We start from the raw sequence: 15,238 nt of genomic DNA on the forward strand, positions 1-15,238 counted from the left end.
TTTGCGCTGTGTTCTATATCAGAGGTCAATATTTACAATTATTATGATTGCTATTAATATTTACATTGGATGCTGTAAAGCTGTTCCTCCTGACATGCGTCTGTTTTCCAGTTCAACATGATAAATGCATATACAGGCTATTCCTGGCCAGACTGACATAGAAAGATCACAGATGATACTGCAAAGATGTTGTTACTTAGGAGTCCTGACCGGGACAACCTAATGTTTTCATAAACTTATGCACAGGAAATGTACGGAAGTGACGGCATAGCAGCAAATGCCATACGTCCTGGTATGAGGTTATTGTATTTCATGTGTTGTCTTTGCAGTTAATTTAAGGAATTAATGGATGTGGTTGAGTTAAGGGTAATGGACAAAAGTAGAACGCCACACAATACCAATGTCCTCTTCTGTCGTCTCCCTGAAATTCTCCAGGTCGTTTGAGGTCAGCCACTCTCTCACTGGGGCTAGAGGTGGTTCTTATCATAATGAACAGTGCATCGGGAATGTGGGAAAATTCATCTGTGCCTGAACTGATCAGCAGCCCTGCATTTCCAGGAAGACACCCCAAAATATTATTCAAAAGAGTCAGCCCCGCCCATTTCAAGTCTGCACCGTCCATTCAACTTCTTTGAAGACATCACACATTAAAAAAAATAACAAAGTGACCTTTAATGTTGGTCAAACGTTTCACTAGCAGGAGCAATTCAGTAAGACACTTGCAATTTGAAACATATTTAAAGATCAGTTATTAGGTAACTCAAAACAGTAGGTCCTTGTGGGTGACAGCATTAGGCAACTATTTTTAATTAATTGACAGCTTAGTTATCAGAGCTAAAGAGACGACGAAACAAGGGATATCACATGTCATTTGGGCTCTAAATCGGACACCCATTACTATGAATAGTTGACAACATCGGAAATGAATAATCCTTATTTGAAAAGGTAGCATGAGAGATTTACTTGTTGATATGCTTACTAAATGTATTCCATCCAGCGCATGCAGACGTCTGACGCCTTGCCTAGGCGCTGAGCTGAAAGTAATAGGTTCTTTGGGTTGAGACTAGCTATTACAATGAGACACTAGGAAATCCCAAATGTGCCTTTTTTATTTTCAATGATTCGGTTTGAAGAACTGTGTTAGATTTGAGCACAGAACTAGCCACTGCTAGTACACCATCGAGTAAACAACATTTCAAAGAATTCTCAATTTCTGAAACATATGAAAAAGTGGGAGAGATGCACTGAGATGTGTGCCAATTCTCCAATATGTTTCACCATCTAAGACTGTCTTTCTTGACTGCAGGCTCCACACCGCAGGATAGTCTTGTCCAGAACATAGGGTCGGCCGATCAGCAGCTCCTCACAGTCCAGGCAGGAAAAGTGTTTCTTGTGCCAGGACAGCCCTTCTGCCTGCTCATAATCTTCAGAGAAAATGATCTGTGGAACAGAGAATTGACAGATTAGATACATAGTGATCCTTCACTGGCAAAGAAGAAGGCACTGTGGCTTGTGAGAGGCTCCCCTGGTCCTATGACTATACATTGCATCGCTCACGGAAGACCTTACCCCTCAACTGCTTTGCATCGAGTCACCCCGGAAACTGTGATTGCTGCATGTGTGCTAACCTTCATATATAGGTTCCAATTTGAAGTCTAATTTCTTTTGGACTCATTCTGATTCTCAGAGAATAATACATTGCAGAAGCTGTATCCCTAAATATAATCTACAGGGTCACCCTGTTGTATATATATATATATATATATTAATGTAGTGCCTGTAATCCCTCACTCTATTATGCAATAGTTTCAATGCTAGTTTCCGTATTTTATTCGTTGTTTGAGAAATACATGGAGAAGCCAAAAGCAAAACATTCAGTTAATACATTCCTCTATTCATTCACTAGGTCTATACTTCGCTTGCAGAGAGGTAGCCACTAATTTCCTAAAATGGCTCAACCACCGCCTAGAGTACACACCTCTCATGTTAACCCCTGAGAGCAGATGATTTGTCCAATTTGGGCAATCTGGATCTACCACCCCCCTTCCCACCCTGCCTACGCCTTGGTTCCCAAATGATTCCCTCAATTCCTCAATATGGGCTTATACTGAAGAAATAGACAGAGTTATACTGTTTGATAGGCTGGGTTCCTGTGGCATATTTGGAGTTCCTTGATCTGACCTATCATGTATTAGATATTTGGGGCTTAATTCATGGAACGTTTAGCACAGTGCAAATTGACTTTGCTCTGCCAACAAGAACGTTGAACCTATCCTAATTCACAGAGCGGTGCAAGGTGTATTCTTGCAGAGAAAAGTCACTCTGCACTGCTAAAGTACTCTTTGCACTTTTCTAAATGGGCCTACATATAAAAAAGCAATGTGAATTCGGCCTATGTAGCACAGTGCAAAGAGTACTTTTGTAGTGCAAAGTGACTTTGCTCAGCAAAAAGACACTTTGCCCTGTTCAACGTGTTCGAAAGTCATAGGATTCTAGTTGGATTGTAGTGTTTGGATTGTAGGGAAAGTTACTCAAGTCTCTTTTTCCAGAAACCTTTATGGGTTGTATATAGCGTTGCAAAATAGATTAGTTTCTCAATAGGTAAGAATTTAAAGGATTTTATATGTGGTGAGATATGGTCGAGTCTGTTGAGGATGTACATCTGTGAGATGTATTGACCCACTCCGCTATGCTATGCGGCATTACTCTGATAGTATGGTGCAAGGAACTGCAACAACGGTGGCAAAACTCTTGTGCGTGCCTAAAACCTACAAAAACCTACACAAAATGCATTCTCAAACACACAAAAAGATGGATGCATAACCGGACACCCATGGTGCATGGGTGGTGGAATAAAGCACACACTGAAGAGAATGTGCCAGTGGGCTCCATGAACAGCAAACAGAGTGCAAAAAGAGAAGCAGCGCTTTGAAAATGAAATTCCAAAATGTGCCTATAAATGACATTTGCTTTGTTGCTAAAAACTCTAAAATGCCTATAACACAACACTTTTCAACATTCAAAATCTTGCTTGGCGCTAAAATGCATGTAATCTAAGGGAGCCCTGCGAACATACAAAGTCCTAATGTGAAGAGCTAATCATTCATTAGACAAACTGGATTGTCTGCAAACTGACTGCCCCTGTCAGAATCTGGGTGCAGGACCCTGGGCTACCTGAATGACAGCTGTCCGATGAGTTACTGAGGAAATGTTAAAGTGATCTAAACTAAAAAGTCTGCTGGATCAGCAAACATAAAAAGGATTGTGGCTAAAAAGAATACAGATCTCAGTTGCTTTTTATCCCACAGAGTTAAAGCTAAGAAAAAATGTATTTATGTTTGATGCAACAAGTTTGGTTTTTCCTGGATTTTAATTAAGAATACATTAGCTTTGCTGAGTTGCAACCCTTTGGAAGTGGACAAACAGGTTTCTCCCAGGGTGAGGGATTTCCTCTTAGCAGAAACTCACTGGGAGTTTCTAATTGCAGGTTAGCCCAGACTCTTGTCTACAGAAAGATAATGAACAATAGCAGGCCCTTCAGCCTAGGAAACAGAGGTGTGAGAGGGTTGTAAATGGCTCCTGGAAGGGGGATGCTCCTGGACTCCAGGGAGAGAAAAAGAGGCGTACCATTTGCTGTTAAGCATGAACAAAGAACAATTTTTAAAGACTCATAACTTGTGATTCAAAATGGTGAAAAATATACCAAGGACATATCTGTTAGTCTAATTTTTGGCTGCATGTTTTAAGAGGCGGCAGAACCATGTAACATGTCCTGGACAGGAATGGCAATATATGTGGTTTTATGTGAAATGTATTAATCCTAGAATTGTGAAAATTTACACACACATTCATATGTTAAACATACACATTTGGGGACATTTGCATAAAGTTTGGAAATTGGGTTCATAGCAAAAAGGACAAAATTCTGTAGAAAGTTGAAACAAGACCCCATAGCCGCGAGGTTTTGATGAACAGATGCTGCATAAAATATGGCATCTTTGTGTGTGATTTGTGTAAAAGTAATGTAGAAATGTGTATTTAGTATAAAATCTGATTTTGAGACCACTAGCTAAAGGGAGGTCTCTGAGGATTATAAAGCAAACCATAAAATGTGACATCACCCAGCCTTGATCGATTCACTCAAATGCAAGGTGGAGATGACGTTTTGACCCAATCCCAGCTCACAGGAGCAAGCTTAGTTAAGCCGGCCCATACACCCATTTTGTGATATCATTTGAAAGGATAAATAGGGTCAGCTGACAACACATAGGGACTCACTGATTCACCCCCTTTTTTTATTCCGGCGAAGCACTCTGATACAGCATTCTACATCCAGCTTTAACATCTTCCCAGATCCAGATGCCAAGACTCTTGCCAGCAGTAGAGAACTATTGACCTTCTGCAAGGCCTAAATCTTCAAACTTATTCTTGCAACCCAGTGAAGTGCTGTGGTGTGAGAAGGCCTTTTGAATTAAGATCCTGAAATTTTCTGGCTTGCTACCACTAGGCTTGCCTTAGGAACCTGCTATCCAGCTGATTGAAATACCCACAGACTAGGAGGGCTGATCCTGTGCAAATCCGGTGACCGGCCTAGATGACCCGATCCCGTGCCTGATGTGCTGTTCTTCCTAGACCAGATCCAATCCATGACCAGAACTGACGGTCCAATTTAATAACTTATCATGTGAGTATTAATAGGAAGAAGTGTGACCCATAGTATATTTGCAGTGTCTTATCCCAAGCTCAAACCCATCCTATCTTTCATTCAGAACCATAGTGTTGCTAGAACTACCTTTGAGCTGACTCTTTTCTCATCTGAAGAAGTAGACTATCCACAACAGGCGGGTTACACTGATCACGTGACTGTAAGATGCATCTGTGGCATTCGCTTTTTCATAGTCATAATCTATTGTAACCAACCCATCTGTCATTTAAAAAGTGCATTTCTGTTTTCCATTCTCGTACCTATTTTACAAAAACAACCTTTACTAAAACGATTATAACTCCCACAGTTTGTATGATAGAAACGAAATTTCAACTCCAACTTGTACCTAACATCCTTAGCTAAAACAGTGCGACTCTCCTGTTACAGTGAATATCGCATAAGGAAAAGTTTGCCGCAATTTTACATTCTGGAACATTTTACATGTGTGAAATTGCTTTAAATTGTTTCCGACTTGGACTTTGAGATTTCCATTGTTTTCCTTTGACTAGACCATTGCTTGTGATTGTGTGCAACTGTTCAAAGCGGCTCCCATAGGAATTTATAACAATTTAAGTATTTTTGACCACATTTGGTGTTTTTGCTCAGTCAATTCCAAAGACAATTTCAAAGCCATTTTGACAGCTGAAAATTCAATTCCGTTTTTCTCTTGTGTTTGCAAGGGGAAGGTGGGACTGATATTCTGTTTGATTTGTGCTATTCCTGAATACCTGCTCTTTCCTCCCATATCTTAACATTGTCTATTGGTGGGCTGAGAGGTATTGCAGGTGGAACTCCTAACCATAGTGCCATCTGTTCTACACCAATTCAAAAGTATTCTTTTCTGTGCTGCATGTGTTTTTGTGCTTATTCCTTGATTCCTAGTGTATTAAAGATACTTCATTTTTTGTCACCCCATTGGTGATTGTTGTTTACCTATCAAAATGCATTGTGATTACATTTTAAATACATAAATAAATATTTAACTTTGCAAGCTAGCCTGATTCCTGGTTAATTGTGACCGGGGAGGAGGTTCCAGGAGAAGGGTGTGATACGAGTGGTATATCGTTCAGAATATTGAACTTATAGATACAAATAAATGAGGGTTTCAATTGCGCACTTCATGCTGGGCTTGAATTGGGTGTGTGCCGGATTGAAATCACTTACACATCAGTCTCACCACTTTATTTTGTACCAACTTAATTTAGTATGGGAAGACGCAGGTAAGGGAAGTTGCAGTAACTCAACTTACCCAAACCAACGCTTCTACTAGTTCAGATTTTTGGATCTTGGCTAGGCTGAATTTAATTGTAGAGCTGATGGTGATTTGTTTTTTGGTGACCAGAGATCTTTCTAGTTAAAGGTGAGGTTCAAGTTGATGATGATTCCCACATGTTTTGCCATACCCGATAGGGTGCTTGTGTTTGCCCATTTAAATGGGTTTGTGTGCGTTCCAATTTCAAAATGACGGGTTTTCTTTCTGCATTGAAGCACATCTTATTGGATACCATCCTACTTTGGAACTACAAGAGAATCAGAGATATTGGGATTTTCGGATGTATTGGGAATGGAATTGAACACCAGTTGGGTGTCGTCTGCATAGAGCTGAAATGAATCAGTGACACTATTGATTATCTCTGGAAACAGGCTAATATAGGCACTGAAAAGAAAGGGGAACAGACAGGAGCCTTAGGGGACTTCACCTTTCAGGAGTATTATGTTACCGGCCAATTGCTAAGGAAGATTATATCAGTTGTATTATGTTGCCTCCAATGCTCTGTTTGGTTCTAATCCTATCAAGACTGAGATGGCGTCCTTTCACTCTTCCCTTTTATGGGATGGTGAAATAGAGAGACATGTGAGAGATAAACAGATACTTGGGAGTGGTAATAAAAGGGCCAACCTTCAGAAAACTACATATGTTTGGGTGACCAGTGTGACACCTAGACAAGGCTTTCGGGGGTTGTAGAGCTCTCTATCCAACATCTGAATGTCGCACCCTGAACAGTTTCCTACTTGATCAATAACTGACGCCAGCCTATTAGCGAACATTCTCAACAATAATGGATATATTCGGACACAATTACTTTCAGTAAAGAGGAGATGCAATACCTAGATGGCTTGGCGCTCAACAGTTCCTTTTTAAGTTTGTCAAGAACAAGATTTGCTTGTTTGTTGTCATCCAATTGAAGATACGTAACGAGAGAGACTCAGGTTTCAGCGGGCTGCTTGATGCTGCTTGACCAGTGCATTCTGCACCTGAAGCTCTGTTACGGAAGTGGCCATTTTGTAAGATCGAGTGGAACTCTTTAAGTTGGAGTATGTGTGTGGGGGATCGTTGGAAGAAGGTTCCATTAGATGGCTTGTTTTTCCTCTTATGGTTTATACAATGATGTGTTTTCCTATTTTGACTTGTATTGTACATGTGTTCCTATTATCACTGTCACTTCCATCAATTTCTGCTCATGTGTTCAAACTAAATAGAAATGAAACTCACAATCCATAATGGATACCATTGGCAGAGCCATTTCTGCAGTTCTTTCTTTGTTTCTATACCGTGAACATGCTGGGAGCCTACTGAGAGCGCCACCGCCCGCCCACCAGAAATGGGGGCCAATGTTTCTGTAGTGCCGGATAAGAGAGCTGTTATGCTGCATCTATAAAGGATGTGCTATGTAGAGATCAAAGATACATTAAATTCAAGGGTTGGCGTGGTTTGAGCCGGGCACGATACTGACAACAATGAAAGGCCCATGATGAAGGCCTGGACTTTCACCAATCAATCTGCAAATGTTGTATTAGTTTGAAATAATTAGGGCAAATTGTGCATTTGAAATTAGATTTTAAAAGGCATTCAAAGACAGCAGTAGAGCGAATGGTTCAGTTTAGTATGCCATGGATATGAGCATATTGACAGTGTCCGTCCAGATCCAGGTCCTTGTAAATGGTAGATCGCAAGCAGCTGTTAGCTTGTCTGACTGCTTCCCACAACTGACATGTCCCAGAGACCAGTCTCTTTGTAATACAGAGAAAATACGTGATCTGACCAATCACAGCATGGCCCTAGTCTATGGAAGACATACCGTAAAATATCATTCATGGTGTGAATATGTTAGGACATCCAATGGAATCATATAGTTGATGATGTTTAAGTAAAAGAACCCAAGTTAGAAGTACTATGGGATGATAACTTTAGTTAAATCATTTTTCGGCGAGGAACCCACTAAATATAAAACATGACGCTTTAAATGTATTGATGAGAAGAGGAATTGTATGTGATGTGAAATTATAGGAATTGAATCCGAAGGTAATATTCAGGGTAATTTGAGGATTTAACTAACAGTAATGTGCAGCTGTGACTAGTTAGCATGTATTGAATGTATATTTATATCTATAAAATATACATAAATAGTGTTGATCAGAACAGTAGTAGTATTAGATAGCCATCATTAAACATTTGAACATGTGACTTATATATAGAAATAGCCACATCATAATATGACCAACTTTGACGATACACCCCGATGGTGCCAGAATTATAATACAATTTAATAGAATTCTTAAGATGCATCCGAGTGTAGACATTTTTAGTTTTGGTTATTAGGTTATTAGGTGGCACTAAAGTACTACAAAAACTATTGCACTAGAGAAGAGCTGGGGAGAAATGGCATATGAGGAGGGTTACACAGTTTGTATGTGTTGTTGGGTTATCTATTCACACCCATGGCCATGCTAATCCATATGGCCATCCCCACCCGCTTCCTGCCCCCCTTCCTAAAACACATCCTCCTGGGATCTCTTTGTGCTAGATATTTCAGGCCTTGCCATCAAACCTTGCGTACAAAGTGCCTGCCAGTGTTTATTCAAGGCAGTGTTCATGACTTAATTGGAACTGTAAATTCATTACTCGCATAATAAAAATGTCTAAGCCATGTCTGTCTTCAGCCAATCGATTCATAAGCACTATGCATGATCTTCACGGAAGTCTTGTTTAAAAGAAGCATTGGCAAAGCAAACAGTTGGTTTGTGTATACGTATTAGACCTTTGGCAGGCACTCTTATTATACGCCCAATTACACTGACCATTTTGCAGCTGCTACCATTGATGGCCATTTAATACGGCTTTGGCAGTGTCTGGCAACTGTCTTTCCCATGCCAACACAAACGCCAAAACTGTTGGCTTTGCCAATGCTTCTTTGCTTTGCCCTTTTACATATTGTATTTGTCTCATGTATTTTCCTCTTGGCTTGAGCAGGTGAGTGTGACGTGCTGCTGTCCCCCCCAGGGCTTTATTTGCGTTTTGTGCGGCCTTCTGGTGCCCCCAGGCACTAGCGTGTCCTCGGTGTCCCCAGTGCTCCTCCCAACTCCTCCTTCCTCCCTCCTCCCGCTTCCCAGCCTGCCCCTGAGCCTGATTGGTCCACCCTTAGACTTCACAGACCCTCCCAGGGCAGCCCTCTGCCCTGCAGCCCCTAGGCAAAGGGCGGCTCCCTCTGAGTCAGCTCCTGATCGTGTTGGCATGTGTCACGCAGGGCAAGCCAGTGGGCAACCAGCAGCTACCAAGAAAGGTAGGAGTGTGAGCCTTCACTCTACCCCTGATACCGTGCCACTTAGCAAACTCTCAAACTTGTGTTTTTTTCCTGTTTTAAAATTGCATTGGTCAATTGCATTATGAAACATTTTTAAAAAAAGCATTCTGACAGTATTTAAAGTTGTCTTTGTTTCAGCGGAGCGGGTGAGAGCAGCCGCCGGTGACTGCAGGCCAGCCAAGCCCTTCCAGGCCCTCCGGGCCCCATGTGAGTGATTGTAGGCATTTTAACAATATCTGTTGACCGCGCTCCGAGCGCGTTGTTGTGCCCGCTCCCCCCTCCCCCTTCAGCCACGTCCTGGTCCTCGTCCCCCTGCCCGCCCACACCCCTCCTCCCCTTCCTCTCCTCCTTCTCCTTCTGCCTTATGACTGTTCCCCCTGGGCAGCACCCCTGCCCGGCAGCCCCCTCGGCTAAGGGCCCCTTAGGCAAAGGGCGGCTCCTATGGGTGCGGCTCCCATTGTGTCTGCAGGTGCCCGCAGGAGACGCCAGGTGCCATTCCGCCGCTCCTTCTTGTGAGCTCCACCTGCTCCCCTGGCCCACCCCACCCGTATCTGTTCACTTCTTCGCCGGGTGTCTACACCTCATTGTGTCAGCTATTCATTGTAAACTAGGGTTTTTTCTCCCCTCGCAGGATTTTAAAACTTAGGTGGCCTCTCCACTGGGTACCTGATACGCATTACTGTGTTCTCTGTGTTCTGAAATTGTGGTAAACTAGGGTTTTTCTCCCCTCGCAGGATTTTCAATCTTAGGTGGCCTCTCCACTGGGTACCTGATACGCATTACTGTGTTCACTGTGTTCTGAAATTGTGGTAAACTAGGGTTTTTCTCCCCTCGCAGGATTTTCAAACTTAGGTGGCCTCTCCACTGGGTACCTGATATGCATTACTGTGTTCACTGTGTTCTGAAATTGTGGTAAACTAGGGTTTTTCTACCCTCGCAGAATTTTCAAACTTAGGTGGCCTCTCCACTGGGTACCTGATACGCATTACTGTGTTCACTGTGTTCTGAAATTGTGGTAAACTAGGTTTTTCTCCCCTCGCAGGATTTTCAAACTTAGGTGGCCTCTCCACTGGGTACCTGATACGCATTACTGTGTTCACTGTGTTCTCAAATTGTGGTAAACTAGGTTTTTTCTCACCTCACAGGATTTTCAAACTTAGGTGGACTCTCCACTGGGTACCTGACATGCATTACTGTGTTCACTGTGTTCTGAAATTGTGGTAAACTAGGGATTTTCTCCCCTCGCAGGATTTTCAAACTTAGGTGGCCTCTCCACTGGGTAACTGATATGCATTACTGTGTTCACTGTTTCTGAATTGTGGTTAACTAGGGCTTGCCGCTCTCTTCCTGTCCGCTTGCGCTCGTCTTGCCCCCACCACTACCTCCTATTCCATGGTGCTCTCTATCTCACCTATCTTTTCTAACTGCTTCTCCATTGACTATCCTGCTCTTCTCACTAAAACTGGTTGGAAAAAGTTTAAAAAGGACAACCTGATCTCCAACCCAGGCTTCCCTATCGCTGACACCTACACTAGTGCCTTCTCCAAGGAAACTCTCACTGATATCCTCTTGTTCGTGCCTTCACCTGACCTAAGGACCCTTCATATGGTCTCTGTGGTCTCTCCTTTCCCCTCTTCTCCCATTAATGGTGGCACCCTTTGGGATGTCCTCTTGGCCTCCTTCCACACCTCTCAGGCCATCATTAATGTCTACACTAATGGGACCATCTTGGTCCAAGGCCCTCAGGCCAACCTTCACCTCATCAACTTCCTTTCCTCTCCTGCTGTCCCCCCTCCTCTGTCCTCGGCTACCTTGCCTCCACCCTCCCCCCCTGCCCCCTCTCGCTCTCCTTCTTCACCTCCGCAGGGCGTACCTCTGATCTGTACCCCTCCCCGGGAGTCCGTCAAAGATGGCAACCTTCTCCACATTGGAAATGGCGTGCTTCATGTTCATCCTCTGACAAACTGGCCTGTCGTTCCAAAGGCAATACCGGCTCTCCGTTCTCACCAATAAGAGAGCCCTCATCCAAGCCCACATCTCTGCGGCATCTAACAATTCGGCCAAACTCTTTAAAATCTGCAAGGAGCTGGCCAACCCTGCTGCAATCTCTACCTCTCCTGTCCCCTCCCAGGCCCTCTGCACAGCACTGGCCTCTCACTTTATTTCAAAAACTCAGGACATCCTGTCCTCACTCGCCTCCAATCACCTCCCCCCTCTATTCCCTGCTCTTCCTCTGGCCCTTCTGCAGCCACCCCTCCTCTCCCCTTCTCTGCCTTTCCCCTTTTTTCTGCTGGCGAGGTTTCGGGACAAGTCCGATCTATGAAAGTCTCATCAAAACAGGTCCACCCCTGTTTCCCTAAAACTATCAAGGACCACATCGACTCCTTAGCTCCTGCCCTTGCTGACTTCTGCAATCACTCCTTCGCCTCTGGAGTCTTCCCATCCCCTCTCAAGCACTCCCTTGTGCACCCCCTTCTTAAGAAACCCTCTTCCGACCACTCCTGCCCAGCTAACTATTCCTGGGCAAGCTTCTGGAGAAACTGGCCATCTCCAAGCTTCATCTCCATGCTGAAGTTGTTGGTAGTCTTCATGACCATCAGTCTGGCTTCAGAGCTGCCAGAAGCACGGAAACTGCTATCCTGAACATCCGTGAGGACCTGCTCTCGAACCTTGACTCTAACATTCCATGTGTTCTCAGTTTGCTTGATCTCTTTTCTGCCTTTGACACTGTCAACCATAACATCCTGCTCAACCGTCTCCATGATAACCTGGGTATCACTGGTCAGGCTCTGACGTGGCTGACCTCTTTCCCCTCCAACTGACCGACCCAGGTCCAACTGGGATCTTTCCTCTCTGACATCTTTTTCTCTACCTGTGGTGTCCCCCAGGGATATAACCTCTCTCCCTGGCTTTTCAACCAGTATCTGGCACTTCTCGCCCACTGCATCGCCACTCTCTGCTCCAACTTTCAGTGCTATGCAGACGATACCCTGCTCATTTTCAGGCTACCCTCGGCCTCCTCGTCTCCTTCCCTCATCTCTGACTGTCTTTCTGCTATCCAGGAATGGTGTGCCACCAACGACCTCTGCCTTAATGCCAGTAAGACTGAGATCCTGCTCATTGCCACACCCACTCCCTCCTTCCCTGCAGCTCTCTGGCTGGCCTCTCTTGTCCCTCTTCCTGCGCCTACCTGCAAGGCAAAAAACCTCGGGGTCATCTTCGACTCCACACTCTCCTTCTCTCCTCACATATCCGACGTCTCTAAGAAGTCACACTACCAGCTACACATCCTCAGAGGTATCCTTCCTTTCCTCTCCTTCCCCCAGAAGCTCACTGTCTCTAGAGCCCTGGTTTTATCGAAGCTCGACTACTGTAACAGCCTCTATCTAAATCTGCCTGCCTCTACTCTCTGTCCTTTGCAACTCATCCAGAACAGGACTGCGAGACTTGTCCTTGGCCTCAAGCACAGGGACAGTATCTCTCCAGAACTGAAATCACTACACTGGCTCCCAGTGACTGCGAGGATCAAGTTCAAAACCCTCTGCAATGTCCACAAGGCCTTCTGGGGCCTTGGGCCAAAATACCTTCAACTCTCTCTTCCTAAATATCTTCCTTCTCGAGCTCTTCACTCATCCGCTGCCAACTCCCTCAGGGTTAGTTGCTTCTCCAAGCAGCGAGTTTGTGGTAGATCTCGCTCATCTGCTGGTGCCTCCCTCTGGAACAGCCTCCCTGCCTCTCTGAAACTTGAGAAGAACCATCTTCGATCCGGATGCACCTTGAGACCTTCCTCTTTGCTTCTGCTTTCTCTCCTCCTCTCCCTTGCTGATCTCCTGGCTGAATCTATAACTGTACTGGTTACCTGGTTACCCTCTGATCTCGGGCCCAGGTCCCCCCCCAGCCAGTCAAACACCTGCACTGCCCCCCCAGCAACCGTTGCATTTTGGAGCTGTTTCTGTATCTCTACAGCCCCCACTAGCACTTGACACTTGATGTCTGCACTTACCACCAGCTGGCTGCACTCTTATTTATTCTCCTTTTTTATTCAACTGTTATCCTATGTACTGCACTGCACCCTCCCCTTTCCCCCTTGCACTTTTCCCCTCCAAACCCTCCCCTGCACTTGCAAGATCTCAATGTAACCTGGCCTAGTAGGATCGTTTCTCTGTCTTCCCTCTGTTTCCCCTCCCTTTGCTTATTCGTGCATTGAAACACTTGTGTATGGGTACGTTATAAATGCCATATCATATCATGAGGTGAAATGGTGTTCAGCTCAATTATTTGACTGTCACTCTCATTTTTTAATCTGAAACGTGATAGAGAAACGGTTTAATGCTTCATGCTCATAATCTTTGGATACTGCTTTCAGCTGCCACGTGGTGGATACAGTAAGAGTCATGCGAGACATGTGGGCACTGTACGTGGTTCTATAAGAATGCAGACACTTTGGGCCCGATTCATGACATTTTTTGCACGGTTCAAAGTGACTTTGCACTGCTGAAAAGTGATTTTGCACTGCCGACACAAACCCTGATTCATGGAACTGTGCAAAGTGTATTTCTGCAGTGCAAAGTCAGTTCAAAGTGATTTTTGCATCACAAAATTAACTTTGCACTGACTTTGCTTTGCAAAAATACACTTTGCACCGTTCCATGAATCCGGGTTTGTGCCGGCAGTGCAAATTCACTTTTCAGCTGTGCAAAGTCCCTTTGAACCATGCAAAAAATGCCATGAACCATGCATTGTGTAAAGGACAGCCGACGTACTACGATATGAGGGAATTGATGTAACTGGTAAGATAATAGAAGATGGATATCAGCATGAGTATTGATACAGTGTGAGGTCATAGCAAAAGGTTGGTTTTTGATATGTCTCTGTAATGGCATTTGCATAATATCCAGACAATCAGTATCAGAGGAGTGGAGCAGAAGGGTGAATTAAAGACAGCATCAAGTCTGGGTGCATGTCTGCGGGTGAGTATGTATGCACATCTATAAACTTGTGAGCAACCCCATGTGACATCCATGTGACATTCTTTATCATAGGTTTGATCTCCAGGTGGATCTCCGTGATTTTGTTTCATACCGTAATGATTTTCTATGTAATTCATTCCAAGTCTCAAATGTAGTTGCAGGCCAGGTTCCTAGGAGGACAGGGTCTTGGTGCTAACAAGGCCTGTTTGGTTTTGCTACAGTATTTTAATTCTATAATGGCAGAATAGTCCATTCTGTCCTTTTGCCAAACAGAAAACTTCCCCTGGCTTCTTGCCATTCAACCAACACTAAAGGAAGCTAAAGGTGCAAGGAGTAACTTATTTAAATAGTCTATGCTGCAGAACACAAAGGTCATGATATGGTATTGTTCTCAATGCTTGTTACAATAATGATTCTTAACTTGATTAAAAACAAAATATCTTCATTTATAACAGCATTTTGTCACTTGAGTTGCCAAAAGTTGGTTTTACGAGTGATAAAACGTTATCTTTTCTTCATCTACCAACATTAGCATAGTAATGCAAGAACATAACTGTTGCTCAATGATGAATGATATTGGGAGGCTGCAGCTGCCTTCCTGAGAGAAAGTTGTAAATGCAATTCAACTCTGCTGCGGAAAGTGGTGTGGATTCTGGTCAGGTGTGCATAGACTGCCACAGGAGCCTGGGGGGCCTGTTCTTCGAATGTCTTTCTGAGGACAGGTAACACCCTCCGCCAGAGACAGCCACACAACAGGCAGCAGTCCTGGGCCCCAGCATCCAAGAAGCACACCATTCAGAAGGAGGAGCCTCGCACCAGGGTTCTGAATCTCAAAGGGCCATTGTTCTTAGTGAGAAGGGAAGGGGAGAGAGTAGAATAGGCATGAGTGCTCTGGCAGTGAAAGGAGACTTCCACCATTTTGTTTCTCTCTCCCTCTTTCCTGTCCCTCCAACTTCCACTGCAGCAAAGCACTTTGGGTG

General features: G+C 44.1%; 1 protein-coding gene across 1 annotated transcript in view; it reads right to left on the bottom strand.

The window, feature by feature from the left end:
* Positions 1-1,089: 1,089 nt before the first annotated feature.
* LMCD1 (LIM and cysteine rich domains 1) overlaps positions 1,090-15,238 on the bottom strand; it is a 379,546-nt gene continuing 365,397 nt past the window's right edge. Inside the window, exon 6 of the mRNA XM_069643488.1 lies at positions 1,090-1,440. Within this exon, the coding sequence (XP_069499589.1) occupies positions 1,282-1,440 (159 nt within the window). The 3' untranslated portion in view covers positions 1,090-1,281. The remainder of the gene's footprint in view (positions 1,441-15,238) is intronic.

The sequence above is a fragment of the Ambystoma mexicanum genome, chromosome 2p, assembly GCF_040938575.1.
Source record: "Ambystoma mexicanum isolate Mex_15411 chromosome 2p, UKY_AmexF1_1, whole genome shotgun sequence".
Classification (NCBI taxonomy): domain Eukaryota; kingdom Metazoa; phylum Chordata; class Amphibia; order Caudata; family Ambystomatidae; genus Ambystoma; species Ambystoma mexicanum.